The sequence below is a fragment of the Pipistrellus hanaki genome (assembly GCF_964339955.1).
Source record: "Pipistrellus hanaki genome assembly, chromosome: 16".
NCBI classification, from domain to species: domain Eukaryota; kingdom Metazoa; phylum Chordata; class Mammalia; order Chiroptera; family Vespertilionidae; genus Pipistrellus; species Pipistrellus hanaki.
Genome location: NC_140518.1, coordinates 46,248,503 through 46,275,528, shown reverse-complemented (window position 1 = coordinate 46,275,528; position 27,026 = coordinate 46,248,503). Strand labels below are relative to the sequence as shown.

General features: G+C 65.5%; 2 protein-coding genes across 3 annotated transcripts in view; one reads left to right on the top strand and one right to left on the bottom strand.

Moving 5' to 3' along the window:
- Positions 1-1,602, top strand: part of SLC5A10 (solute carrier family 5 member 10) — a gene marked incomplete at its 5' end in the record, with an annotated part of 66,859 nt that extends 65,257 nt beyond the window's left edge. The window contains 3 exons of one of the 2 annotated variants that reach the window (XM_084861525.1): positions 713-928; positions 1,152-1,209; positions 1,327-1,600. In XM_084861525.1, the coding sequence (XP_084717651.1) occupies positions 713-928; positions 1,152-1,209; positions 1,327-1,424 (372 nt within the window). In that variant the 3' untranslated portion in view covers positions 1,425-1,600. Of the gene's footprint in view, positions 1-712; positions 929-1,151; positions 1,210-1,326 lie in introns of both variants that reach the window. The other variant, XM_084861526.1, reaches the window with a different exon arrangement.
- Positions 1,603-2,067: 465 nt separating this feature from the next.
- Positions 2,068-25,324, bottom strand: GRAP (GRB2 related adaptor protein). The gene is made up of 5 exons (XM_084861603.1): positions 25,134-25,324; positions 17,007-17,104; positions 13,280-13,402; positions 4,471-4,639; positions 2,068-2,703 (listed from the first exon to the last, which is right to left on the bottom strand). The coding sequence occupies exons 1-5, from the start codon at positions 25,209-25,211 to the stop codon at positions 2,518-2,520; spliced, it is 654 nt and encodes a 217-aa protein (XP_084717729.1). The 5' UTR covers positions 25,212-25,324; the 3' UTR covers positions 2,068-2,517.
- Between the last annotated feature and the right edge of the window lie 1,702 nt (positions 25,325-27,026).

Below are 27,026 nucleotides of genomic sequence, written 5' to 3'. Positions count from 1 at the left end.
GGAGAGCGGGCGGGTGTGAGGAGAGCAGGTGGGTGTGAGGAGAGCGGGTGTGAGGAGAGCAGGTGGGTGTGAGGAGAGCGGGTGTGAGGAGAGCTGGTGTGAGGAGAGCTGGTGTGAGGAGAGCGGGCAGGTGTGAGGAGAGCGGGCGGGTGTGAGGAGAGCGGGTGCAAGGAGAGCGGGTGCGAGGAGAGCGGGTGTGAGGAGAGCTGGTGTGAGGAGAGCGGGTGTGAGGAGAGCGGGTGTGAGGAGAGCGGGTGTGAGGAGAGCGGGTGGGTGTGAGGAGGGCGGGCGGGTGTGAGGAGAGCAGGTGTGAGGAGAGCGGGTGTGAGGAGGGCGGGCGGGTGTGAGGAGAGCGGGTGTGAGGAGAGCCGGTGTGAGGAGAGCGGGTGCTAGGAGAGCGGGTGTGAGGAGAGCAGGTGTGAGGAGAGCGGGTGGGTGTGAGGAGGGCGGGTGGGTGTGAGGAGAGCGGGTGTGAGGAGAGCGGGTGGGTGTGAGGAGAGCGGGTGGGTGTGAGGAGAGCGGGCGGGTGTGAGGAGGGCGGGCGGGTGTGAGGAGAGCGGATGTGAGGAGAGCGGGCGGGTGTGAGGAGAACTGGTGCGAGGAGAGCGGGTGGGGCCGGTCGGCGGCTCTTTCTGGGTCCCCCTGGGATGGGTGCCCCGGTAGGATCGCCTCTGGGCCTTCACCCAGCGGCCCCGCTGCCCTGCCTCCCCAGGGCGCCTTCTGGGGCCTGATGGTCGGGCTGGCGGTGGGCGCCACGAGGCTGGTCCTGGAGTTCCTGCACCCGGCCCTGCCCTGCGGCGCCCCGGACACGCGGCCTGCCGTGCTGGGCAGCATCCACTACCTGCACTTCGCCGTGGCCCTCTTCGCGCTCAGCGGGGCCGTGGTTGTGGCCGGCAGCCTGCTGACGCCCCCACCCCCCGGGCCGCAGGTAAGCCTGCCCCCCCACCCCCCGGGCTCTGCCCCTTTCCAACTTCTGACCCAGTCCCAGTTCTCTGGCTCAAGAATTCCCCCGCTCTGGACCCAGCCCTGGTCCCTGGCCCTTCTGGCACTCAGCTGCCCTCTTTCGTCACTGAGCCCTGGTCCTGTTTGGGTCCCCTCCCAGCCCCCCACACCCTCCCGTCCTGTCACCCCATCCCTCCCATTCCCTGCAGATCCAGAACCTCACCTGGTGGACTCTCAGGAGGGACCTGCCCCCAGGAGCCAAAACAGGTACGCCCATGACCCCGGGCATCCCTCTCACGCCCTCCCTGGGGCTGGGCCTCGGAGCCACCGGGCCCTGGGGTGGCCCCGAGGTACTCAGCGGCCTCTCTCTCCCACCCGTGCCAGGTGGCTCCCAGAAGCAAGCTTTCTGGGCCCGGGTCTGTGGCCTCAATGCCATCCTCCTCATGTGCGTCAACATCTTCTTCTATGCCTACTTCGCCTGACGTGGCCGGCCCTGACCGCCCCTTCCCTGCTGAGGACACCGGGCGTGTGGCGGATCCGTGCCCGGGGCGGCCCGGCCGCAGGCGGGAGCCTGAACCGTCAGGGAGGGGTGGGCGAAGAGAATGTGACACTTGAACAATGGTCGTCATTTGGCAAGAACTGGGATTCCATGGACATCCCGCCCTGTGTTACTGTGTTTATTCTGCATTCGTGGGTCCAGGGCAGGAGCAGCGCCGTCGCCAGAGCTGGGGGCCTGGAGGTGTCAGGCCCCCTGGGTGGAGGGAGAGCCCCCCACTGGTCCATCTGCTTCCAGGGCCACAGGGCCCCCCTGCTCACTGCCCCCCCCCCCAGCCTGGCATCCCAGCTGCTTCCGAGTTCCCCCCTCTTCCTGCTCCCAAAGGTGCCCAGACTCCGGGCAGGCGTGGCCTAGTAACCCTCTGCTGGGGGCACATTTCATCCTCCCACTGGGGCCCCCCAGGCAGCCCCCCATGCTGCTGGGCGTCCGAGTCCAGCCCAGGCCCTGCTCCCCCTGGCCCACAGGTCCTCCCGGCTCCTGGGCCTGGGCAGAGCCTGGGCCTGAACTGAGCTCCCTCGGTGGCTGTGTCCAGGGCTCGCCCCTCAGGCCTTGACCGTTGTGAGAAGCAGCTGCCCCACTGCCTTCACTGCGGCGTCGGGGGGCCCAGGCGGGCTCCGGAGAAGCTGGTCTCCACCAGGTCTGTCCAATGAGCCAGGCCACCAGGGGTGCAGTGCCCGCGCCGTCCCTCACCTTGAAGCCACCTCCCGCTAGCCAACACCTCGGGGTCCTTTAGAGGGAGGGGCGGGCGGGCCCAGGGGGTGGGGCACTGGCGGGTGTCACAGTGCTGGTGACCAGTGCGGGAACCGGGAGCGCTTTGCTCGGCGGGCACTGCACATTGTGTGGCTGTGGCACCCGGGCGGCCCCCTGGGTTCATGTGGAACAGTGGGCTGGGCTGGGCCGTCAGAGGCCACGTCCCTACCGAGGCTGGGCCCAGCCCGGGGCCCGGAGGGGCGTCCACGGTCTCTCTGGACTCAGAGTCCTGTGGCCGTGGTCTGCGGGCTCGGCCCAGCCTGCTCCGGTCAGAGGTGCACGGGCTGGACGTAGCTCCGGGGGAAGAAGCCCACCTGCCCGCAGAACCGGCCTCGCCACCAGTGCGGGTCCAGGTGCTCCAGGACCTCGATGATGTCGCCGCGGCGGAAGCTGAGCTGGGAGGGGTCCTGGGCCAAGAAGTCAAACTGGGCCTGGGCGAAGCTGGCCCGCGGCGGCTGCAAGCAGAGCGGTGTCAGTGGGCCTCAGAGGCCAGAGAGGAGGGATTTGCTGGTCGGGAAGGGCAATGATTTGTGGTCGGGAAGGGCAATGATTTCGAGGCAGAATTGAGGTCACTGGGATGGCCACCCGCATGGGCCTCCTGCTGCCCGCCCCCACCCTCCTATCCACACGGCCACCACACAGACCCCACTCCCCGGAGCCCCGCTGTCCTGGGCTCCGCTGGGACCGAGCCTGGCCTCAGGGAGGGGGGGTTCAGTCCCTGCGGCCGGGGTCTCAGTTCCCTGGCTGTGCAACAGCCGTGATGACTGGACTCCAGGCCCCGAGGCCACCGGGGTCACACACGGCCGGTAATGTGACTGCTGCTGCCCTCGGCCAGGCTCTGGGAGAAAAGACGTCACTTCGAGCTGCCCCAGCTCTCGGGCCTGGCCTCCAGTCCCATCTGCGCCCCAGAGTGAGCTTGGTTAAGTCCCCACACTCTGGGGTGACCTTGGTTAAGTCCCCGCCCTTTGTGGGACTCAGTTTCCCCGCCTTCGAATGGCACCTGGACCGGAGCTCTCAGCCTGACACCAGGGCACCTCCTCCCAGCCCGGAGGAGGCCCGGCAGGACGGCGATAGGATCGGCACCGGCTGTAATGAGCAGTTCTCTGCCCAGGAAGGAGGAGGCGGTGGGTCCCGAGAGACCGCGCCAGCTCTGGAATCTCCCCACAGGGCAGGCCATGCCGGGGCGGGGCCCGGGGAAGTGGTGGGAGTGGGGAGCTCACACTCTTCAGAGTCAGAGCTGGCCCGGGCGGCGAGGGGGCTGAAGGTCTGGGGTTCAGAGGCCCAGAGGAGGCTCGGGCTGATCTGACCCAGGTCGGGCTGCGGAGGCGGAGCCTCCCGGTGGAGCAGGGGGCAAACGGGGTGGGGGGTGGGGGGCATGTCCGAGGCACTGCTGACTCCCAGAATGTCAGATCCCAGGGCACACGCTCTGGGACAGAGGGCACACGGAGGCCCAGGAGAGGGAGGAGCTGGCCCTGACATCGCGCCGGGCAAGGCAGCTGGGGCCCAGGAATAGGAGGACGGGCTTCCCGCAGCATCCACCACCTCCTCCCTCTGCAGAGCCGGGCTCCGCGGGGCTGTCGCGGGTCCTGCCTCCAGCCCAGGCCTGGCCAACACCCCACCCTCCCCCAGGAAAAGCACACCGGGGCTAAAACCCCATTAGCGCGTGTGTCATCCTGATGAGAGCTGGCCTCGAGCCCCTGATGAAAGGCTGGCTGGCAAATTGCTGGGATCGCGAGCGAGGACACAGGCTGGCCAGCCCCCGCCACACACACCGTGTCTGGCCAGGACCTCACCCACGCTGCCACCCCCGCCCAAGGCCGGCACCTCTGGGCAGGAAGCAGGACTGAGCTACCGGCCGGCGCCTTGTGAGTCACATCACTCTGCTCCCTCGGCGGCCTCACCCGCATGGCGCGGACAGGGAAGCTCAGAGCAGAGCCCAGTCCAGTGCGTGGCTCTCGGAAGGCTCAGTAGGTGTCAGTACCTTCAGCCATTCAACGTTTATTGAGCACCTACTGTGTGCCAGCCACGGTTTGCCCAGGGAATTGCCAGTCTGTTCCTCCCTTTTCCCCCCTCTCCTTCGCAGCCTTGCTTGTTTCCCTGCAGCGACACCAGAAGAAACCTCACACCCTGGCCGGCCCCTCCCATGCGGGAGCCAGGGGCCTGGCCCAGCAGGTGCCGTGGCCCTGCACACAGCGGGGCGCCCGCCCGGCCCGCCCACCTACCTGGAGCGGGGGCTCCTCGTCCCGCAGGAAGACCTGGCGCTTCTTGGCGATGGTGGTGGTGCGGTAGAAGTCCACCAGCTCATTGAGGGAGTTGAACTTCTCCTCCCACAGGAAGTACTTGCCCGCGGCCTCCCGCAGCACCTTGAAGTGCTGCACCTGGTCCCCGTAGCTGCAGGGGAGGACATGGTCACCTGGGCTGGGTCCACGGCCAGGACCGCTCCAGCCCAGCATGGCCCTGCGTCCCCCCTCTCACCCTGGGCCCAGCCCTCCTCTCTCCTGGTGAGACCCGGGCTCAGACGGTGCAGGAGGGAGGGCAGGCCGGGCGTCCCGCCAGGCTCCATGGGAGACCTCGGGAGCACCCCTGGCCCATACGGGGTGGACCCGGGACCTGGCATCTTCTTGCTGTGACTGTAGGCAAGTCACTCCCTGACCCTCCGTTTCCTCCTGACACCTCCTGCCTCCGGCTCAGTGCTCAGAAAATGCTGGTCGTGGCTCCTGGCACCGTGACATAGGTTTCTCTGAGCGCATTTTCCTCTCTCTGCTTGTTAATCCTCACCTGAGGACAGTTTTCTATGGGTTTTTAGAGAGAGTGGGAGGGAGGGCTAGAGACAGAGACACATCGATATGAGAGAGACACATCGATTGGTTGCCTCCCGATGTGGGCTGGAGGTTGAGCCTGCAGCCCAGGTACATGCTCTTGACTGGAATCAAACCTGTGCCCCGCTGGCGCTCTAACCACTGAGCACCCCTCGGGCAGCGAGGGCCATTTCTGCTCTATAACATCCCGCTCAGCCTTCCCTTCTCCTCCCGCTGCGTCCCCTCCCTGCTCTTGCAGTTACTTAAGGAGCAAATCCTCAGGCGGCTCTGACTCAGGCCTAAGCCTGTGGGTGGGAGGGGAGCTTAGGCATGTTGGGTGCTGCTGTCCTTCCCACCCACACCCACCTGAGGCCCTGGTGTGGAATATACTTCTGTGTGGACAGCAGATTCGACTTTGGGTGGCGGCCACACAGTGCACTATAGAGATCTTTGTGACACAGAAACCTACATGTTCATGGTGATCAATGTCACCCAGTCAGTCCTATATAATAAAAGCATAATATGCAAATCGACCGAATGGCCGAACAGCGGAACCACCATCCAGATAACCATCTGGCACCAGCCCAGCCAAGGTGGGTGTAATGTGATTGGTTGGGGGGCCCAGCCATCGCCCCATGATCACCCCAGGATCCCCCGCAGAGGGAGCTCAGGCCACTGGCTGACGAGGCAATCAATTGGGGGGTTCCACGATCACCCCAAAGAGGGAGGCCCAGGCCACTGACCGTTGGACTGTAGCGGGTGGTGGGTGGGCAGGGCCTCCCTTTGCGAGGGAAGCCCGGGTCCCGGGTGCTGGTGGCTGGAGGGAAGCCCGGGTCCCGGGTGCCAGAGGGAAGCCAGTGCCGGCAGGGGGGGAAGAAAAGCCTATTCTTGCACGAATGCCCCTAGCCTATATACATAGAAGGCTAAGCAAACCTCTGACCACCGGACCGGTAACTATGATGCACAATGACCACAGGGGCAGACACTCAATGCAGGAGCTGCTGAGAACCCGAGAACCACCCTCCCGCTATCCAGGACCCCTCAGGGGATGTCGGAGAGACGGTTTCAGCCCAATCCCCGAGGCCCAGGCTGAGGGACCCCACCAGTGTACGAATCTGTGCCCCGGGCTTCTATTGAATAGTTTAATAATAAAAAGAAAGAGCCTTCCATGGCTACCCATTGTCCTCAGGACAAAATCTTAACACCAAGACTCAATATTAGGCTAGTCCAGCCCCTTTCCTTCTATAATCTCTGATGCAATCAGCGGCCTCTTCTCGCCCCCGCCCTCTTCCAGCCCCCCAGCCCAAGCCCAGCCACCACATCCTCTCACTCTCCTCACTCAGAGCGGAGCTCTCCCAGCTGGCCGGAGGGGCGGGGCTGCTCTGCCTGGCCGGAGGGGCGGGGCCTGCCCAGGGCCTCCCACTCGTGCGTATTCAGGCCGGGACAGGACTTGCCAGTGGGGCCAGGGAGATGCTGGTGGGTCAGGACGGCAGGAGTGGGCACCGTGACTCCCCCCTGCTGCAGGCGGCCAGGCGCGCACGGGTGGGGAGGAGCAAACGGCCCATTTTGCTGCGGGAAACCAAGGCCCCACATGCAGCCAGCACCTGGCCAGAGCAGGGCCACATCTGAGCTCCTACATGTCACACACATGCCCAACTGGTCATCACTGTGCAGCAGCAGCAGCAGCAGCAGCAGCAGCAGCAGCAGCAGGAATGCTGGTCCCATTGTGACAATCGCGTCCCAGATCTCGTCACGCCACGTCCAGAACTACTCCTCCGCGTCCTGCCTGGGCTGTGGCCCCAGGAGGCGCGCCCGCTGTCCTCTCCGCCTGGCCAAGCGGGGCACCCTCCCCCCTCCACGCCCAGCTCCACTGGCCGCACCCAGCTCACTGCTCCGGGGCTCCGGGTCCGCCCCTGCCCCGTGGAGGGGGCCCGGCACTCCCCACAGAGCACTGGGGGCCTGGGCCCCTGGCTGTGCCGGTGCCCACCGGGCGGCCCTGGGGGCCTTCTGGGCACGGCCCGGTGTGTGCACCGGCAGGGCGGCCTGGGAGGGAGCCGTGCTATCATTTTGTTTGCGACTAGAGGAGAACTAAATACTGTCTGGAAACTCGATAATAAAAAGAAAAGAACATCTCGGGTTCTGAATTTCAGTTTTGCTAAACGATTTTGGATCCAGCACACTGACAGCCAGGTAGCCCTCGGCCTGGGTTTGTCCAGGCGCCTGCACGCCAAGGTCTCAGGCCGGACGGGAGCGCGAGTCTGTCCCGCGCTGCCAACCTGCTCGCTGCCCACCTGCCTGCCGCTCGCCCCCCACATCCTGGTGGCTGCTTTGTTAGGTTGAAGATGAAGAGTTGTGCAGGGTAAATGCCCCGCGGTGTGGGGGGCAGAGGGCAGAGGGGGTGTCCCCGACCTGCCCGTGTCAAGGGTCCAAAACACACAGCACCTCTCCGTCCACCTGGAAGCACACCCCAGCTTTGCACATCCTGGTCCCTCCTCGTTCTTCTCCAGCCAGACTCCGACTCTGCCTCAGGCCCCGGCTCAAGGGCCCCGCCTCTGAGAAGCCCCGACGAGCCACCCAGACGGCCCCGGGCGGGAGGTGGGCAGCCCCTGCGGGGGAGCCAATGAGAGCGGCTGGCCAGGCGATGGCTGTCAGCCTGCTGAAGCCTCCCGGGCTGCCAGCTGCGGCTCGGCCTCCAGGCGCACAGCCCTGCCGCAGGCCCAGCCCCAATCGAGTCCGTTCCCACCACAGAACTGAGGCCAAAACGCTGAGGCTCTGACCGTGCGAGCAATGGCCTTGAACCCCAGACGTCTGGACGGTGCTCCTGCCTCTGACCTGCAGTGGCCGGGGCCACAACCCTCCCTGAAGCAGCCGCTGCCGGTGACTTCCTGGCGCCCGTCCCTCTGAGCGATGGGTGAGGAGCCGGGAGCAGGCCTGAGGGCCGGGCAGAGGCAGAGCCTGCCTTGGACCCGTGGGAGGCGCCAGCACAATGGCCCTCCTCCGGGTGGGGGCAGGCGAGGGGTGGTGGGCTGAAAAGATCTCAACCTCCATTGGCCACAGCTTGGAACATTTTGGTGTTTGAAGGTTATCTTGTTACCTGGAAAGTTACTCAGAACCAAGTATCCTTCCCTGGCCGGTGCGGCTTAGAAAGGCTGTGGCTAGATTCCGGGTCAGGGCACATGCCAGGGTCACAGGTGCAATCCAAGGTAGGGGCATGCAAGAGGCAGCCAGCTGATGTCCTCTCTCATCACTGATGTTCTCTCTCTCTCTTACTCTCTCTGTCTCTCCCTCTTCCTCTTTTTCTCTCTAAAAAAAAAAAAAAAAAAAAAATCAATAAAAAATTTTAAAAACAAGCAGCATTCTCTGAGCATATAGGAGGGTCAGGGAGTGGAGAACAAGAGATGAGATGTGGGAAAAGGGCAAGAGACCCAGGAATTCTAGAACCTTCCAACCTGAGAGTTCAAGAGCCCTCAATGCGTAGTGCTCAGAGAAGGGCAGGTCTCGTCCCTTCTCCCACCCCTCCCAGAGCCTGTCCCTGTGAGGACAGCAGGCCAGAGGGGGCCTGCCTGCAGCCAGGGGGCTGCTGGGCCAGCCCAGCCTGACCGGTGACACACCTCCCTGAGGCTCAGCCCGTCTCCCCCTCTGCTGACCCCCGGACTGCGCACCAGGCGGTCTCTCCCGCCCAGCCCCGGGCTCCTGGGCCTCGCCGCTGACTCTCGGCAGGAACCCGTTTCCTCCTTTTCTGCCTGGCCTTGGCCCTAGCCATCCTTCCAGGCGCCTGAGAAGCCATCCCCGGGATGCCCTCTCCCGCCCAGGGAGCGGTGGGCACGCAGAGGACGGCCTCTGGGGGCAGGCAGGCCCTGGCTGAGGGGCTGAGCACAGCGGCCTGCCGTCCGAGCCGTCCGAGCAGCAGCGGAAGGGCAGCCGAGGGCTCCGAGCCCAGCGCGGCGGGTCCAGGACGGCGGGCAGTGCCTAGGCCGCACGTGCCTGTGTCCTGGCCGTGGGTGCCAGGCGGCTGTCTCCGCTGTGTGACTGGGTGTGCGCATCCCTCTCTGAGCAGCTCTGGCTGCGTTTGTCTCCATGTGACCCGAGGGGACTGAGGGGCTGGGCCGGCTCCTGGGCCGGCACCTGGGCCAGTGGGAAAGCGCAAGGAGCAGGTCAGGCCTGACACGAGCAGCAGCCAGTCCTGCTAGGCGGGTTTTTCTGGCTGGGTGGCGGCGGCGGCAGCACAAGGGTGGCGGTGGTAGCCAGAGGATGAGACGGGCCGGGTCGGTCACAGCACAGCCTGGCAGAGCGCTGGGTGCTGACTGCCCGCCGGTGGTCTCCTTTAGGCTTGGCCTTCGGCAGCCTCAGTTTCCCTCTGTGACCTGGGAGGGGCTGCCTGCCCTGCCGCAGACACGGCACAGCGTCGCCCTGACCTGGCTGGGCGGTGGGTCTGGGGAGGGGGTGGCAGAGGAGATAAGTCTGCCAGGGCACAGGGCCGATGGGCACCCGCTCTGCTTCCCTTCCTCTGTGATCTGGGCAAGTCACTGCTCCTCTCTGAGCTTCAGGGGTTCTTTTGGTTGTTGGTTTGTTTTACCTGTAAACTGTTTCTGGGGTCAATTCCTCCCAGTCTTTGCATGTATAAAACCACACACACACACACACACACACACACACACACACCGTTCCTGCTTCATTTTCGCAGGTCTTTATCACCTCCCAGGAGTTTGTGATTTACTAGCCATTCGTTTACCGTCCCTTACCCCAGCGGAACGAGAGCCCGAAGGACGGGAGCTTTGCTCTATTTGTTTGTATCTGCATCCCGGGGCCGGGCCAGGCGACGCCGTGGTGCTCAGGGACCCGGGGCCGGCAGGCTGGACACTGAGTCCGGGCACCTCTACCTAAGAGGAAGCAAACCCCTCGCTGGGGAACCGATTCTCACTGACGAGAGGAGCCCGGGCGGCCGGAGTGAGTGTGCGCAGCCACAGCCCAGCCTGCGGGCACGCTCCTGCAGGGCGGGCACAGCCCTCTGCAAACTCGTAAAGGCTCCCGAGGCCATAACCAGCTCTGACGGCTTACAGCTCCGCAGGAGCAAGCAGCAGGCAGCACACAGGGGGCAAGAGGCCCGGGAGCCGCCCGGCGAGGGAGGGGATGCCCTGGCCGAGTCTGCAGCCGCCACCTCAGGACGGCCTTTGTTGCTGACTCTCCGTTAGCGATGAGGGAGCACAGGGGAGAGTGGGACTCTGGTGCCAGCAGGGCAGAGCGGAGCCAGGCGAGCATGGGGCGCCCACCTCCCCACCACCTTCTCCAGCCGCCCTGGGCCTGGGGCAGGGCTCGGGGCCCCGTGCGGCCTCTGAGGGCTGTGTGATGATGATGCTGTCACTGGCAGGTATGAAGCACCTACTCTGTGCTCGGCGTCACCCTACGCAGACCTTCGGGTTACAGGTGAGGAAACAGGCTCACGGGGCCAGGTTCTGCAGCCGCAGGTTCCTGCCCAAAGCCACAGCCTGGCCACATGGGCTCTCTGAGTCTGTTTCCTCCTCTGATCGCCGCCCGATCCCGCAAGGACCACCGAGAGGCTCCATGAGAGACGAGGGGCCGGGAGTGGGAGCGGCCCCCGGAGCCCTGACCCAGCGATGAAACCTGGGGGAGGACACCACGAGTGGTGGGTGCGCAAACCGGCCAGCAGGGCGGCAGTCCTGTGCTCTCACGGTGGGGTCAGGACTTCTCCCAGGGGCTCCTAGGCCTTCCCCGCCATCGGTGCCGGCTCCAGGCCCTGCCTTGTCTCCTGGTCCAACCTGCTCTCCGGGCCCATGCCTCCCTTCAGGCCTTTGCACACGCTCTCCTCCTCAAGCATGTGGAATGCGCTTGTCATTGAATTCCCCCCACCCCCTGTTCATTGTTCATTCATCACGAGCACCCTGGCCAGGCGTGCCGACCCTCCCCCCACCCGGGTTGGAGCCCTCCCTGGCCCGCCTCCGTGCCTGGCACACCAGGAGCTGAGAGGTGGGTGTGAGCCTCCACAGCACCCGCTCCGCGGCATGCACCGACGTAAGAGTCAGTGCGGGAGGCTCTGCGGGGAGGCCGCCTGACTGGTGAGTGGAGGAGGGAGCGTGGGGGGTGGGGGAGGGGGAGGGTTGGGAGAGCCCCCACCTCCCGCTGCCCAGGCTCCGGGAGCCGCCCGGTGACTTCCCTGGACCCTGCTTTGCTGGTGACTTGGATTGGAGCTAATTCCAGGAGCCATGCAAAGGCCCGCCCGGCACCGTGTCCAGAGGCCACTGGGCGGCCACACGGGCACTGCCATCTCCTCTTCGCAGTGAGCGGGGGTGCAGGGCCCAGCCCCGAGTTTCTGCATCCAGACCCTCCGGCCCGGGGGTGGGGGGGCGAGGCTGCCCTCAGAGGGCCCCTGGGGGATGTCCACTGGTTATTTTTAAGAAACAGAAGACTCGGGGGAACCGTGGATGCTCCCTTTGCCTAAAAGAACCGAGAGGCCCGGGCCAGGCATGGCGTCGCACAGGGGACTGGTCAGGGGGTGGGGGGCGTGACGATAGAGGGACCGGCGAGGCCTGCACCGCCTCCGGGCCGCTGGGAGCCACGGCCTGGCGGGTACCTCCCCGCCCAGAGTTTGGCTCTCCACCTCCACATGAGCGCCTCCTGCCCGTGAGGTCCCAAACCACTGCCCTCCTTTCTCTTCAGCCTGAACCCCGTCTGACTCCAGGCGCCTCTCCTTATGGGGCCCCCACCTGTGCACATGTGAACGAATCTGATCATTTCTCTGCAGTTAGTCCATCTCATGCATTTTAACTGTCTGACCAGCCAGGAGCACTGAGAGGGGGAGGGAGGGAAATTCCCTCTCTCACAGACACTGGAGATGTGAGGACAGAGACCACCAGGGCCTGACCCCGCCACCCCACTCCTTCCAGCCTGGACCCCCATCACCCCATGTGGCCTTGTGCCCGGCTGCCCCCATGCCGGACATCTGCCTCCATGCCAGGCCCTGTTCTAATGGCTCCCGATACACCGACTTAGTTCATCCTTGCAATAACTCACTATACATGGGAGGAAACCAGCACAGAGTGGGTGAGAGGCCTGTCCAAGGTCACACAGCCGGGAAGTGGCAGAGCCGGAATCTGAACCCAGCAGCCGGGTTCCAGAGTCCGTCCTCTCTGCCATGTCCCCATACAGATGAGAGGCAGGACAGTAAGGAGCTGGGAAAATTCCTTGGTGAACAAACAGGGGAAAGTGAGACAGAGCTGAGCGCACTGCCAGCAGGTCACAGGGCACGGAAGCCCCCTCCCTGGAGATCACAGCGAGGCCTCAGCTGCATGTCAGCTCCAGGCCCAGAAAAGCAGCGAATCCAGGGGCGGCACCAGGGCCAGCGGCCGTGACCAGCGACCCCTGCCCTGGCGCCTACCAGTCCGTGGAGACCCCGACCCTGAAGGGACAGTCCTGGAAAGCTGGTGAATAGTCTAAGACCCTCCCCTGGGACCTCCCCTAAATGCCCAGCCATAAACCCTCAGGAGGGACCCAGCGGCACTCTCCCTCCCAGGAGCGCCCCCGCCTTCCCTCCCCTCGGGTGGGCGCCCCTGCGCTCCACGGGACCCACAAGACTTGCAACCAGGGAGCAATGGGCAGCGGCAGCTCGTCCCGGCTCACCCTCCGATGTGATCTGTCTCCCTGGCCCCTTTTCTCTGACTCCTTAGTGAACAGAGCAGGTCTCCCTCTCCGCCCCTTCGGCTCTCCTGCTGCCTCTGTCCCAGCCCTTCCTGTCTCACTGCCCAGTTTCAATCAGTGTCCCGCAAAGTCACCTGGACTCACGGGTGAGTTCTTCCCTGCACCACGTCAACCACACATGCCGGCCGCCCCGGCGGCCCTGCTCCGGTCAGGTCCCCCCGTCCGAGCACATCCTGAAGGCCTGCCCTGCTGCCCGGGGTCTCCTGTCCTAGTCGCTCCCATCACATGAGCCACCGGCACCTTCTTCCTCCCTGAGGACCAATCTTCGGCCCTTCCTGGTCGTAGAATTTTGTCAGACCCCCAGCCTGGCACTGGAGGCCCGTCCTCACTGCCCCGGCCACGCCTGGAGGGCTGTCCTCCCCTCACCCCCGATGGTCAGCTGCCGGGCATCTGCTGGCTGCTCCTCTCCGGGTGCCGTTCCTGCCTCCTCCGTCTGCGAGCCTGACCAGCGCCTGGGCACAGCTCAGGGCCGCCTCCCCGCCCCCCGCCCCCCGCCTGCCCCCCGCAGGCCACAACTCACTTCACGGAGATGGAGAACTCCCCTGGGGAGCTCTCGCTCTCCCGGATCAGGAAGGCTCCCAGGTAGTTCCGCTTCATCAGAATCTCCTCCGCCAGCTGCCGGGAAATCCGGCCCGAGTACCACCTGCGGAGAGGGGACAGGTGAGGCAGTGGGGGCGGGCGGCCGCCTTCTCTGCGCCCAGTGCCCAGCATCGCTCATCCTCACAGCAGTCCCGAAATGCACGAGGTCCCATTGCACCCATTTTACAGATGAGGAACCTGAGGCACAGAGATGAAGCAACGAGCCCAAGGTTACGTGCTGTGGCAGGAGAAGGTGGGAACCCACCCCAGCCTTCTGGCTCCGGGGCCAATCCCTTCCCACCAGACCGGGAAGACACATCCCATCAGGGATACAGAAACATCAGACCTCGGTGAGATCAAACCCAGCCAACCCAGCTGAGCTTTTCCGTTTTAGATGGTAGACTCTTTTTTTTTTTTTTTTTTTTATATATATGTATATATCTTTTTATTGATTTCAGAGAGGAAGGGAGAGGGATCGATAGTAACATCAGTGATGAGAGAGAATCATTGCTCGGCTGCCTCCTGCACGCCCCACACTGGGATTAAGCCCGCAACCCGGGCATGTGCCCTGACCAGGAATCAAACCTGGGACCCTTCAGTCCGCAGGCCAATGCTCTATCCACTGAACCAAGCTGGCTAGGGCTGAATAACAGATTCTTAAAAGTGAAAAAATAAAATAAAAACAATGACAAAAACAACAGCAGCTCTGATCTGATGAGGAAGGATCTCAGCCTATACCCATTTCACAGATGCACAGACTGTGGCCACCTGGCTTTTCTCCCAGGTACAAGTCCCTCTTCCTGCTACCCAAACAGAACTGGGTATACAGGAGGTGCCTGATTAATGCTTAGAATCTTGCAAGGTCCCCACCACCCTCAGGGTCTGGGAGTGAAAGGCTGGGACCCAGCTTCTCTTTCAGGCTGCCCATCTGCTGCAGGGCTCCAGGCCATTCCTGTCCCCACTCCATCCTCTGCTGGCCTGGCTCCCCCCCTCGGAGTCCAGGTCTCAGCCCCTCGTTGTTGGGGAGGGGTGGGAACGGTTGCCGGAGCACCCAGTCTCCTGGTAGGACCATGGCCACCGAGGTTGATGGCAGGTGCAACAGCACTGGGGTTCTGTCCCAGGACTTCCCTGGGGCTGGCACGCTCGGCCCGGTGCTGAGCCTGGCACACTCAGAGATGGCGGGTGACCAGGCGCAGGTGGACAAACAGCCAGCCCCAGCCCTGCCCGCCTGAAAGCCTGAGCCTCTCCAGCTGCCCTGGTCCCACTAACGCACCCGCCGGCTCCTGCCCGCCCCTTCCCACTCCACAGCCACGCCCTGGCCGCCCTGGTCTCAGGCCCTGCCCCCACGAGAGCCCACACCTCAGAAGCGAGGTGCCGACCCAGCGCTGCCCCAGACAGCGGGCGTCCCGGGAGCAGCGGCGGGGACGTGGTCACTGCATGTGGATGGCCAGGCCACTCCCGGGGAGCGCAGCCTGGGTCCCTGGAGTCGGGGTCCTGGACGCAGCCCCCGCCAGAGGCTGAGCTAGCCATGGAGGGCGCTGGGGAAGCCCAGCAGGACACAGGTGCAGGCCCACTGGGCTCCGCATGGGCATGTCCTGAGGGCCTGGTGTCTTCAAAGAACCACAAACCACAAACCCTGACAGCCCAGGGTCACTGTCAGCATGTGGGCGGCTGTCAGCCCCAAAGGGTGTGCCCACCAGGGGGCACCGGCTGGTCCCGGGCCCCTCCCTGGGGCGGCTGAACAAGCCCACCTCACTGCCCAGAGCCTGTTCTCTCCCCGCCAGCTCCTCCACCCGGCGCCTAGCATGGAAGGCTCACCCGCATGGAAACAGCCAGAGAAGATCACAGTAAGTCCCTGACCTCAGACTCTCCCTGAGGTCAGCAAGTCCCTGACCTCAGACTTACTCATAAGGGCTTCCTCCTCCCCCCGCCCTTCCTGGGAGCACAGCCCAGGCCCACAGCCCAGGCCCACAGCCTGCTGCAGATCACTGTGCCTCCTGCCAGCCAAGTGACCTGAGCAAGCCACTGGCCCTCTCCACCTGTCTGTGCCGCAGTGCACGCGGGTGTCCTGCAGCTGCTGCTGTCATGAGCCAGCTCCAGCCATCCCCCTGCACCTCCCTCCCCTTGTGCCTCCCTCCCCTTGTGCCTGCTCCCCCTGCGCCTCCCCCCCTGCGCCTCCCCCCTGAGCATCTTTTGCGCAGGTCTGCCTGCTGTCCTCGCTGGCAAACTTCTGCTCTAACTTCGAGGCCCCGCAGGCCATGCTCCTCCTCTGGGAGTTTTCCTTGGGACCCGGGGCAGGTGCGCACGGTGCTGGGTGCTCAGGGGGAAGTGGACCTGGGGAGGCACAGGGCTTTAGGGGAACCTGACCCCCTCTGCACCGCCCTCCACTCACCCTGAGGCCTGATGGGCTGGGCCAGGCCCAGAGCTGGAGTTTCCCCACCGCTTTGGGGCCAGGGCTGCGGTTAGCCACGGACAAAATTGGGCATGGCCTTGGTGGGTTGTGGGCTGAACCCCTTTCCTGCTCTGTCCAGACAAGAGCCAGAGCTGAGCCCAGGGTCACTGCGGACTGGAACACTCCACGCTCCCACAGCCTGGAGCATCCTTGCCTCAACCCCAGCCTGCCCGACAGGCCTGGCCCCCGGCCACACCTTTGACAACCCCCCCCCCCCCCTCAGGACTCCTCAGCAGCTATGGGTCTCGGGCTCGGGTCTGCCTGGTCCCACTGCCACCTGGAGACCCCCCAGCCCACAGCCAGGACCCTGCCTGTTCCCGCTGGCCCTGTGCGGGGTCTCACCGTCTCTCCCTCAGGCTCTCCCTTTACTGCCAGGAAGATGGCAGCCCCGGACCCAGGCCTGGAGTCCGCTGGGGGCTGCAGCCCTGGGAGGGGCTGGGCTCGGGCTGGGGCCCTGGGTGCGAGGGCCTGGCCCAGCGCATGAAGCAGAGGTTGTGGTAGTTTGGGAAATAACCCAGAGACAGAGGAAGAGAGAACGCTCTGGCCCCACCCGAGCTTGCAGCCCTCCCCTCCGACCCGCCAGCCTGGCCGTGCCCCTGGCCTCCACGGCTGACTGAGTCCCTCGCCTGCTCAGACCTCCTCTCTCTCTCCTCCCCCGCCCCCCCCACCCCCCCGGGCTCTCCCTCAGTTTCTCGCACCTTCCTCCTGACCGGCCTTCTCTTTTTCCACTGAGCTAACTCCACCCTCACAGCCTCACTCACTGCACTTCTCCCCAGATGCCTCCTGGGGGCTGCTCAGTGCTGCCTCCGCCCCCTGTGCTTTCTGCCCTGGCCCTGCAGGCTGGCCAGGACCTGGCGACTGGCTGAGTGAGCAGCTGGGCTTTCCAGAGTCTTGGCCACTGAGGCCTGTTCTGGGCGGGACCTGCTCCCGCCATTCTCAGGGCCGGGGCGCATGCTGGGAGCCTGACTAGGTCCTCCCTGGGCCAGCAGGTCCAGCCCTGGGACCCCTGGGCCCCACACATAAGCCCCATCGGCCTGATCCAGGTTCTACTTGGCCAATGCCTTGCTCTCTCTCCTATGCCCCAAATGGCACACCCGCCACACTCCCCTGCCCCCTCACTCCCACCTCGCAGGGCTGGGCGGGTGGGGACATTCGGCTGTACAGGGCAGGGTGTGGGGGTGCCTTAAGCTACAGGGCTGGGGCGATGGCCACTCACGGGTGGGGCTTGACCCGGATGTAGTTCTTGGGAATGAAGCCCTCGGCGCCCCGGAGCTCAGCCTTGTACCAGTTCTGGTCGTCCTCCATGTTCAGGATCTGCAGGAGGAGAGACATCAGCCACTGGAGAGAAGCCCTGCTCAGCGCCTGCGGGGTCCCCGTTAGTCCTGGGCATTCCACGGGGGGCTGCCACAGGTGGGGGGGGTCAGGCCTGACTCCTCCGTCCTGCGCCCCTGCCCAGGCCAGCCTGTCCCAGGAGGGGCACCGCGTCCCTGTCCCCGACGGGGCTGCAGCTGGGCTCAGGCTCAGGCTCAGGCACCCAGACCCCGCAGCCTGGGCCCTGGGCTGGCCTGGAGCGCAGGGTCCCACAGGTTCCTGCCAGCACTAAGCCCGGGGAAGGCCAGCGTCCCGGGAGGCGGGGGGGCCCCCTCGGGTTGCCTGCACTCACACCGCCCTCACAGTCTGATTCGGGGTGACCACTCAGCAGGAGGCGGTGCATTCAGGCCCTGGGAGCAAGGGGAGGAGAGTGCTGGGCTGGGTGAGACTGATGCCTGGCCGGCTCGGATCACTGGCTCCTGGCTCACAGCCCGAGGCCCCGCACCCACAGGTGGCCCAGAGGAACCGAAACAGCCGAATCGGGTGGGAGTCGCTGCGGGTGAGCAGTCAAGTGGCTGTGGGACCCGCTGGCCAGGCCCCCAGAGCCCTCCCTTCTCTGGGCAATCGCCCTGATTTCCATACAACCGTCTGAGGTCACAGAGCCCAGGGCTACTTCACAGATGGGGGGAAACAGCCCCCGAGGGGGCGAGCCAGGCTGCAGCGGGGGAGGCAGGAGGGGCGAGATGGGAGGGGCAGGCAGGGCCACACAGTGGCAGGACTCCGGCCTGGGGTCCAGCTCAGCTGGCTTCAGGGAGACCCTGCTCGCCAGGTTACTCTCCCTCTCCCTCCCAGTTAGTCTCGGTCCCAAGCCTGGGAGGGCGTCTCTCCTGCTAGTCCTGCAGCAGGCCCCACGTGGCTGGGTCCTCGTGGGGACGTTGCTGAGTGGAAATACGGGGCAGAGAGCAGCTCCCCGGGAGGGCACTGCCCGAGGGGCACTGGCCAGGCTGCCTGAGGCAGCGCTCGGACAGGCGGTCTTCCAGGAGCGCTGGAGGGACTCCCTGGCCCAGCCCGAGCCTGACCCAGGCCAGCTGGCACCCTCGTCCGCCCCGGGCGCTGTGAGTCCTTCCTTCCTGCCCGCAGCCGGGGCAGGGCAGCAGCCCCGGGACAGAGGAAGCAGGTGGCTGACTCAGGAAAACTTTTGCTGAAAACAAAACAAAACAAGTCTTGCAATTTATTAGGAAATTCAAGCACAGATTCCAGGAAGGTGCCTGGAGCCCGGGGCTCTAGCCCGCGGTCTGCCCGCCTCGCCACGCCGCCTGTTCATCACCGGGGAGTGGGTGCGGCCGCGCCTGCACCGAGCGTGGCCGTGCCTTGCGGACTCCAAGTCCTGCAGACGTGTGAATGTAAAATATTTAATCCGATTGCTATCTTGTTCTACCTTCTGTTATCTTCATTCTGAGGACCCAGAGGTGTTCTCATTGTGGACAGTAGCTGAGTTCTTACTGTTAATGTGGTTCAGAAGCCCTACCTAGACCCTCAGAGACATGGCATTCCTGTGTGCGACGGCCTCCTCCTGAGCCTCCCCTGCAGGGCCCTCCCCCGGCCACGGGCCTCCTGTGCCTGGGCACTGGCCATCTGCCTGGGCTGGTTCTCACCAGTGCACCCCCCTCCTGCTCGCCCTTCCTGACAGGAAGTCTGCTGTCTGCTCACCTGCTGTTTCCTGAGCATCACTGAGTGATGCTCCAGCAACACAGCAGGGAAGGGAGCTCACCTCCTGGCGGTAAAGGTAATGAGAAAGGAAGGAAGGAAGGCGTGGAGGAGGTGGGGCCGTGGGGAGGAGGTAGAGGGCCTATAAGTGCTGGCGGACAGGGCTTGCCTTGGGCTGGTGAGCACAGAACAGTGTGCAGATGATGTGCTGCGGAGCTGTGACCTGAGACCTGCACGATATTGTTCAACAGTTCCACCCAATAAAGTCAATAAAAACGGGGGAAAGTGTTTAGAAAGGAAGGAAACAAGTCAACGAGGTAAGAATGTAGCAGTAGGTGGTCTGGGAACAGCAGCATACCATAGCTGAGACGCTGGCTGAGACGCAGCAGGGCTGGGGCAGGGAGGTTTGCAACAGGGGTCAGATGGGGTGGCCGAGAAACACCTCCCCGAGACCCTGAATACAGGCACCGGATGTGGAGAGATGTGGGCGACAGTGTGCAGGGCAGAGGGAGCAGCCAATGGGACAGGGAGCAGCCAGCCAGGACAGAGGGAACAGCCAATGGGACAGAGGGAGCAGCCATCAGAGCAGAGGGAGTAGCCAGTGGGGCAGAGGGAGCAGCCAGTGGGACAGAGAGAGCAGCCAGTGGGGCAGAGGGAGTAGCCAGCAGTGCAGAGGGAGCAGCAGTGGGGCAGAGGGAGCAGCCAGTGGGGCAGAGGGAGCAGTCAGTGGGGCAGAGGGAGCAGCCAGCAGTGCAGAGGGAGCAGCCAATGGGACAGAGGGAGCAGCCAGCAGTGCAGAGGAAGCAGCCAGTGGGGCAGAGGGAGCAGCCAGTGGGACAGAGGGAGCAGCCAGTGGGACAGAGGGAGCAGCCAGCAGTGCAGAGGGAGCAGTCAGTGGGGCAGAGGGAGCAGTCAGTGGGACAGAGGGAGCAGCCAATGGGACAGAGGGAGCAGCCAGTGGGGCAGAGGGAGTAGCCAGCAGTGCAGAGGGAGCAGCAGTGGGGCAGAGGGAGCAGCCAGTGGGGCAGAGGGAGCAGTCAGTGGGGCAGAGGGAGCAGCCAGCAGTGCAGAGGGAGCAGCCAATGGGACAGAGGGAGCAGCCAGCAGTGCAGAGGGAGCAGCCAGTGGGACAGAGGGAGCAGCCAGTGGGACAGAAGGAGCAGCCAGTGGGACAGAGGGAGCAGTCAGTGGGGCAGAGGGAGCAGCCAGTGGGGCAGAGGGAGCAGTCAGTGGGGCAGAGGGAGCAGCCAGCAGTGCAGAGGGAGCAGCCAATGGGACAGAGGGAGCAGCCAGCAGTGCAGAGGGAGCAGCCAGTGGGACAGAGGGAGCAGCCAGTGGGACAGAGGGAGCAGCCAGTGGGGCAGAGGGAGCAGCCAGTGGGACAGAGGGAGCAGTCAGTGGGACAGAGGGAGCAGCCAATGGGACAGAGGGAGCAGCCAGTGGGGCAGAGGGAGCAGCCAGTGGGACAGAGGGTGCAGCCAGCAGTGCAGAGGGAGCAGCCAGTGGGACAGAGGGAGCAGCCAGCAGTGCAGAGGGAGCAGCCAGTGGGACAGAGGGAGCAGCCAGTGGGACAGAGGGAGCAGCCAGTGGGACAGAGGGAGCAGTCAGTGGGGCAGAGGGAGCAGCCAGTGGGGCAGAGGGAGCAGTCAGTGGGGCAGAGGGAGCAGCCAGCAGTGCAGAGGGAGCAGCCAGTGGGACAGAGGGAGCAGCCAGTGGGACAGAGGGAGCAGCCAGTGGGACAGAGAGCAGCCAGCAGTGCAGAGGGAGCAGCCAGTGGGGCAGAGGGAGCAGTCAGTGGGACAGAGGGAGCAGCCAATGGGACAGAGGGAGCAGCCAGTGGGGCAGAGGGAGCAGCCAGTGGGACAGAGGGTGCAGCCAGCAGTGCAGAGGGAGCAGCCAGTGGGACAGAGGGAGCAGCCAGCAGTGCAGAGGGAGCAGCCAGTGGGACAGAGGGAGCAGCCAGCAGTGCAGAGGGAGCAGCCAGTGGGACAGAGGGAGCAGCCAGCAGTGCAGAGGGAGCAGCCAGTGGGGCAGAGGAGGCAGCCAATGGGACAGAGGGAGCAGCCAGCAGTGCAGAGGGAGCAGCCAGTGGGACAGAGGGAGCAGCCAGTGGGGCAAAGGGAGCAGCCAGCAGGACAGAGGGAGCAGCTAGTGGGACAGAGGGAGCAGCCAGTGGGGCAGAGGAGGCAGCCAGTGGGGCAGAGGCCCGGAAGTGGTTAGATATGCGAAGAACGGGGAGAACTGAGACAGTTCTGAGGGTTTGGCCTGAGGCTGTGGGGAATGGCTGTGGGGCAGCAGGCAGGCAGGGTTGCCTGGAGGGTCCCAGGTGCCATTGGCCTTCCCCATGGAAATGCCAAGTTGGCCCCAGGCTCCTGGAGTCTGGGTCTTGGAGACCAGGTTACCCTTGGAGATATGGGGTGCAGCCACCACCACACCCTCCTCCAGCCAGAGCAGCAGGCACCTTGGCCCCAGAAATGCCGGCCCATCGAGGAGGGGTCTTTGCTCCGGGGAGTGTTTGAGGCCCTTTGTCCAGGCGGGACAGCATGCCACCGAGGTTTTCTCCAAGGCGAGGGCACAGATTTGCTCACTGGCTCCCGGCGGCCGGACGGGGGTAGAAGGGTGGGGGGCAGAGGGGGTGGAACGGGACGGTGGGCATGGCTGTGCAGGGCCTGGTCCACACTGCGCTCGAGAAGCGGGTGGATGGCTGAAAGGGCCAGGCCCTGGGGCCAGCGCCCGCCCAGCTGCTGCTGCTGCTCCGAAAGAGCCACCAGGGGAGGAAGCAGGACAGTCACATGTTTATAGTCACAGGAAGCCACCCCCCAGTGCGAGGTGGAGCTCCAGACATCTCAGGAGTCAAGATAAACAGTATTGAAGAAAACATGTTAAAAAATAAGGATGAATGCACAGACTCTGAATATGATCTTAATAATAACGTATTAAGTTAATAATAACATATCAATATGGATTTTCAGAGACAGAGTAAGAGAAGCGTGGGTGCGAGAGAAACACCGATCAGGTGCCTCCCGCTCGCGCCCTGCACCTGCCCTTGCCTGGACAGGACCCGGGACCCTTCAGGGCTTTGTTACCTTAAAGCATCGCTGAGGAAGCCTTTCTGAGCATAGCTCACTTCACAGGAGTCCAGCCCCACTCCTGCCTCCTGCCCCCTGCCCCCTGCCCCTGCCCCTGTCCCCTGCCCCCGCCCCCTGCCCCCTGCCCCCTGCCCCCTGGCCCCTGCCCCTGCCCCTGTCCCCTGCCCCCGCCCCCTGCCCCCTGCCCCCTGCCCCCTGCCCCCTGGCCCCTGCCCCTGCCCCCTGCCCCTGCCTCCTGCCCCTGCCCCTGTCCCCTGCCCCCGCCCCCTGCCCCCTGCCCCCTGCCCCCTGCCCCCTGGCCCCTGCCCCTGCCCCCTGCCCCTGCCTCCTGCCCCTGCCCCTGCCCCCTGCCCCCTGCCCCCTGCCCTTGCCTCCTGCCCCCTGCCCCTGCCCCTGTCCCCTGCCCCCGCCCCCTGCCCCCTGCCCCCTGCCCCCTGCCCCCTGCCCTTGCCTCCTGCCCCCTGCCCCTGCCCCTGTCCCCTGCCCCCGCCCCCTGCCCCCTGCACCCTGCCCCTGCACCCTGCCCCCTGCCCCTGCCCCCTGCCCCTGCCCCTGCCCCCTGCCCCTGCCCCCTGCCCCCTGCCCCCTGCCTCCCTGCCCCCTGCCCCCTGCCCCCTGCCTCCTGCCTCCTGCCCCTGCCTCCTGCCTCCTGCCTCCTGCCTCCCTGCCCCCTGCCCCTTGCCTCCTGCCCCCTGCCCCCTGCCCCCTGCCTCCTGCCCCCTGCCCCCTGCCCCCTGCCCCCTGCCCCTTGCCTCCTGCCCCCTGCCCCCTGCCTCCTGCCTCCTGCCCCCTGCCTCCTGCCCCCTGCCCCCTGCCCCCTGCCTCCTGCCTCCTGCCCCCGGCCCCTTGCCTCCTGCCCCCTGCCCCCTGCCTCCTGCCTCCTGCCCCCTGCCTCCTGCCCCCTTGCCCCCTGCCCCTTGCCTCCTGCCCCCTGCCCCCTGCCCCCTGCCTCCTGCCTCCTGCCCCCTGCCTCCTGCCCCCTGCCCCCTGCCTCCTGCCCCCTGCCTCCTGCCCCCTGCCTGCTGCCTCATCGACCTCCTCGCTCCCTGCCTTCAGCCGCAGGCTGGCCTTTCAGTCCTCCCGCCGTGTGAGCAGGTCCTGCCCCGGCCTGCCTCCAGGTCTGCCCCGCCAGAGCCCGGCCGGCACACCGCTTCCTGCCCCTCCTCCAGGTCTCACGCAGGCGCCGCTGCTCCCGGCCGTGATCGCTGTGCTCCCTCTCCCGTGTCGACTCCTCAGCCCGCTGGGCCTCGGGTCAGCGGCCTCCGGACTGTCAGGCCCAGGAGGGCAGGGCTCCGCTGTGCCCTCCGCACGCAGGACAGTGCCCGGGGCGAGCAGGTGCTCGGGGGCTCAGCAGAGAGCCACTGCTGGGTGCCAGAGGCAGCGGGTGTGCCTGTGTGTGTGTGTGTGTGTGTGTTTGTGAGAGAGAAGGGGTCAAAGGCACGCACTCGGTTAAGATACATCAGTGATGGGATGTGGCGTGCAGCATGGAGACACGGCTAGTAACTCTGCTGCACGTTTGAAAGCAGTGAGGGGAGCCGGTCTTAAAAGTCCTCAGGAGGAAGCGTGTGGCTGGGAGGCGGTGAGCTGCCCTCCCCGCTCACGGCGGGACGTGGCACACACAGACGGGCACCGGGTCCCACTGCACCGCTCCACCAGCACCGTCCTATGTGCCGGCTACATCTCAGCGAGCCGGACAGAGTCGCCCCACAGTGCTTGTCGAGGGAGCGAAGGAGAAGGTGGCCCTGTTCACTCCTCCCCCGTTTTATGAGCTTAAGGCCTCTTCCTTGGCCTCCACCACGGGGGAGGGGGTCCCACTGGAAGGCACCCCAGTGTCCGCTAACACTAGGTCCTTCCTCTCCGCCTCCCTCCCTTCCCCCTCCCTCCTGTCCTCCTTCCTCCCTCCTTTCCTTCCTTCGACACGTCCCTTGTCTTAGTGACAGCCTGTGTGTGCCACGCAATTCTGTGCCCTGCGGCTCCAGCGTGAGCTCAGCAGCCAGCACCCGACGGAAGCAGACAGGAACTGGCTGACGCTCTAGCAAAGGTCGGTGGGAAATGACTAATGCTGCGGTGGGAAAGGTGGGCACAGGAATCGGGGTGACAGGGCGTGGGGATGTTACAGTCTTTACAGTGGCCTTGGGAACCCCTGCCCCACCCTCTCCACTGCTGGCCACTCCCCTGAGCCCCCGTCCTCCGTCCTCACACCTAGGTTTAGGTTGGCAAGCCAGGCCCGCCGTGGCTCTCGCCGACCGGCCTCGGCAGCCTGTGCTGGGCCTGCCTCCGTCCCCACCGGGCCGCACGCCCTGGGCCTCCAGCAGGTGTGCTAGGAGCCCGCACCCAGGCACAGGGCGGGGGTGGGTCCTCAGGGGACGTGGTTACTTGTGTGGAGCATCAACCTCCCCAGTCCTTCAGCCTCAGGGACAGACGGTTCCTAGAGTCAAGGACACACGTTCAAACTGGACCTCATTCTAACAAGTCCTGTCGCACGCACCCTGTGCCTCGGCTCAGTCACCGGGGGGCCAGCCTGCCCCTCGGGCAGCTGGAGTGGGACACGGGCACGCTGCTGGGCTGGGCTGGCGACCACAGGGTGGCCACAGGGCGCGCTGGAAGCGCTGGGCCAAGGTGGGCCCAGGCTCAGGGCGGAACATCTCGTCAAATGCCCACTGCTGCGGGGCGGGGGCGGTGGGTGGCCTGGGAAGAGACTCGAGACGGGAGGGGCATGGCAGCTTGGCACCTGCCTCCTGGCACGGCCACTCCTGAACCCAGCGCCTGAGCAGTCTGAGGAGCCAGAGAGAGCCCACAGACCCCTCTGCCCGGCCGCCCTGGCAGGCAGGCGTCCCTTACAAAGGCCAGGCAAGACGCAGTGGCAGTGGTGGGGCCTACCTCTTTCTCCGGGCTGCTGGGAGCTGGTTCTCAACCCCGAAATCACAGCTCCTCACCCACAGGTCCGCGGCACCATCCTCTCCCAGGACTTCCTCCTCTCCCCCTGCTCCTCCCCCACCACCACCACCACCTCTCCAAGGTTTCTCAAACTCCTCCCTGGGAACCCCTCAGACACCACGCTCATGTCTCCGTGGACCTCCCCACGGCCCCACAGGAGGGTCACAGCCACCGCCCACTTCCTAGATGGCTCCGGAGACTGGAGAAGCTGGGCCGGCCCCCAAAGGAGGGACTGTCCTGGGACCCCGGTTCTCAGCCTCCCGCCCCACGTGGGCCACGCGGCCACCCTGACCCCCTACCTTGAGCGTGTCGCCCTTGCTGAAGGCCAGCTCGTCGCTCTCGGTGGCCTGGAAGCTGTACAGGGCCACGGACTCCATCCTGAGCCGGCCCGGCGGCGGCTCCGGCGGCTTCCTGCTTCCTCGCAGCCAGGCCCGTCTTCCTCTGCTGTGCGGGCGGGTTTGTGCGTTTGAAGCTGAGACTGAAACTCCCCCGACAGGGAGAAACAGGAAGCAGAGGATGTCACCAGAGGCGGGGCCCCGGCACAGGCACAGCCACAGCCCCCTGGGGGAGTCTCTGGGCAGCCCCGGGGGACGGCCTCTCTCCTGCACCCATTTACGGAGGACAACACTGAGGTCCCGGCGGAGGGTGCTGCGCGGCCCCAACCACCCACCGCTCTGCCATCCGCCTGCCACGTCTCCTGAGCGCATGCCTGCGTGGCTCCCAGTGCCCGTGTGATAAGGGGCTCTGTCCGGTCAGTGTCCGCTGAGGTTTCACATTCTCAGGAAGGTGCAGGGGGAGGGGCTGGATCCATCCGCTCCAAGCTGCTCTCCTGGCTGTCCAGGCCCTTCCACAGCACCACCGCACCCCCTCCGACCCCTCCCACCCCACACCCCACACCCCACACCCCACTCCCCACTCCGCACACCGCACACCCCACACCCCACACCCCACTCCCCACTCCGCACACCCCACACCCCACACCCCACACCCCACACCCCACTCCCCACTCCCCACACCCCACACCCCACACCCCACTCCCCACTCCGCACACCGCACACCCCACACCCCACACCCCACACCCCACACCCCACACCCCACTCCCCACTCCCCACTCCGCACACCGCACACCCCACACCCCACTCCCCACTCCGCACACCCCACACCCCACACCCCACTCCCCACTCCCCACTCCGCACACCCCACACCCCACACCCCACACCCCACACCCCACACCCCACACCGCACACCCCACACCCCACACCCCACACCGCACACCCCACACCCCACTCCCCACACCCCACTCCCCCGGACACCTCACACCCCAGGACACCTCACACCCCCGGACACACACCCGCTCACACCCCGACACCTCACACCCCCGGACACCTCACACCCCCGGACACTCACACCCGCTCACACCCCAACACCTCACACCCCCGGACACTCACACCCCCGGACACCTCACACCCCCTCACACCCCGACACCTCACACCCCCGGACACTCACACCCCGACACCTCACACCCCCTCACACCCTCGGACACCCCACACCCCGACACCTCACACCCCCGGACACTCACACCCCCGGACACCTCACACCCCCTCACACCCCGACACCTCACACCCCCGGACACTCACACCCCCGGACACTCACACCCCCGGACACCTCACACCCCCTCACACCCCGACACCTCACACCCCCTCACACCCAAGGACACCTCACACCCCGACACCTCACACCCCCGGACACCTCACACCCCCGGACACTCACACCCCCGGACACCTCACACCCCCGGACACTCACACCCCCGGACACCTCACACCCCCGGACACTCACACCCCCGGACACCTCACACCCCCGGACACTCACACCCCCGGACACCTCACACCCCCTCACACCCCGACACCTCACATCCCCTCACACCCCGACACCTCACACCCCCTCACACCCCGACACCTCACATCCCCTCACACCCCGACACCTCACACCCCCTCACACCCCGACACCTCACACCCCCTCACACCCCGACACCTCACACCCCCTCACACCCCGACACCTCACACCCCCTCACACCCCGACACCTCACACCCCCTCACACCCCGACACCTCACACCCCCTCACACCTCACACCCCCCGGACAACTCACACCCCCTCACACCCCGACACCTCACACCCCCTCACACCCCGACACC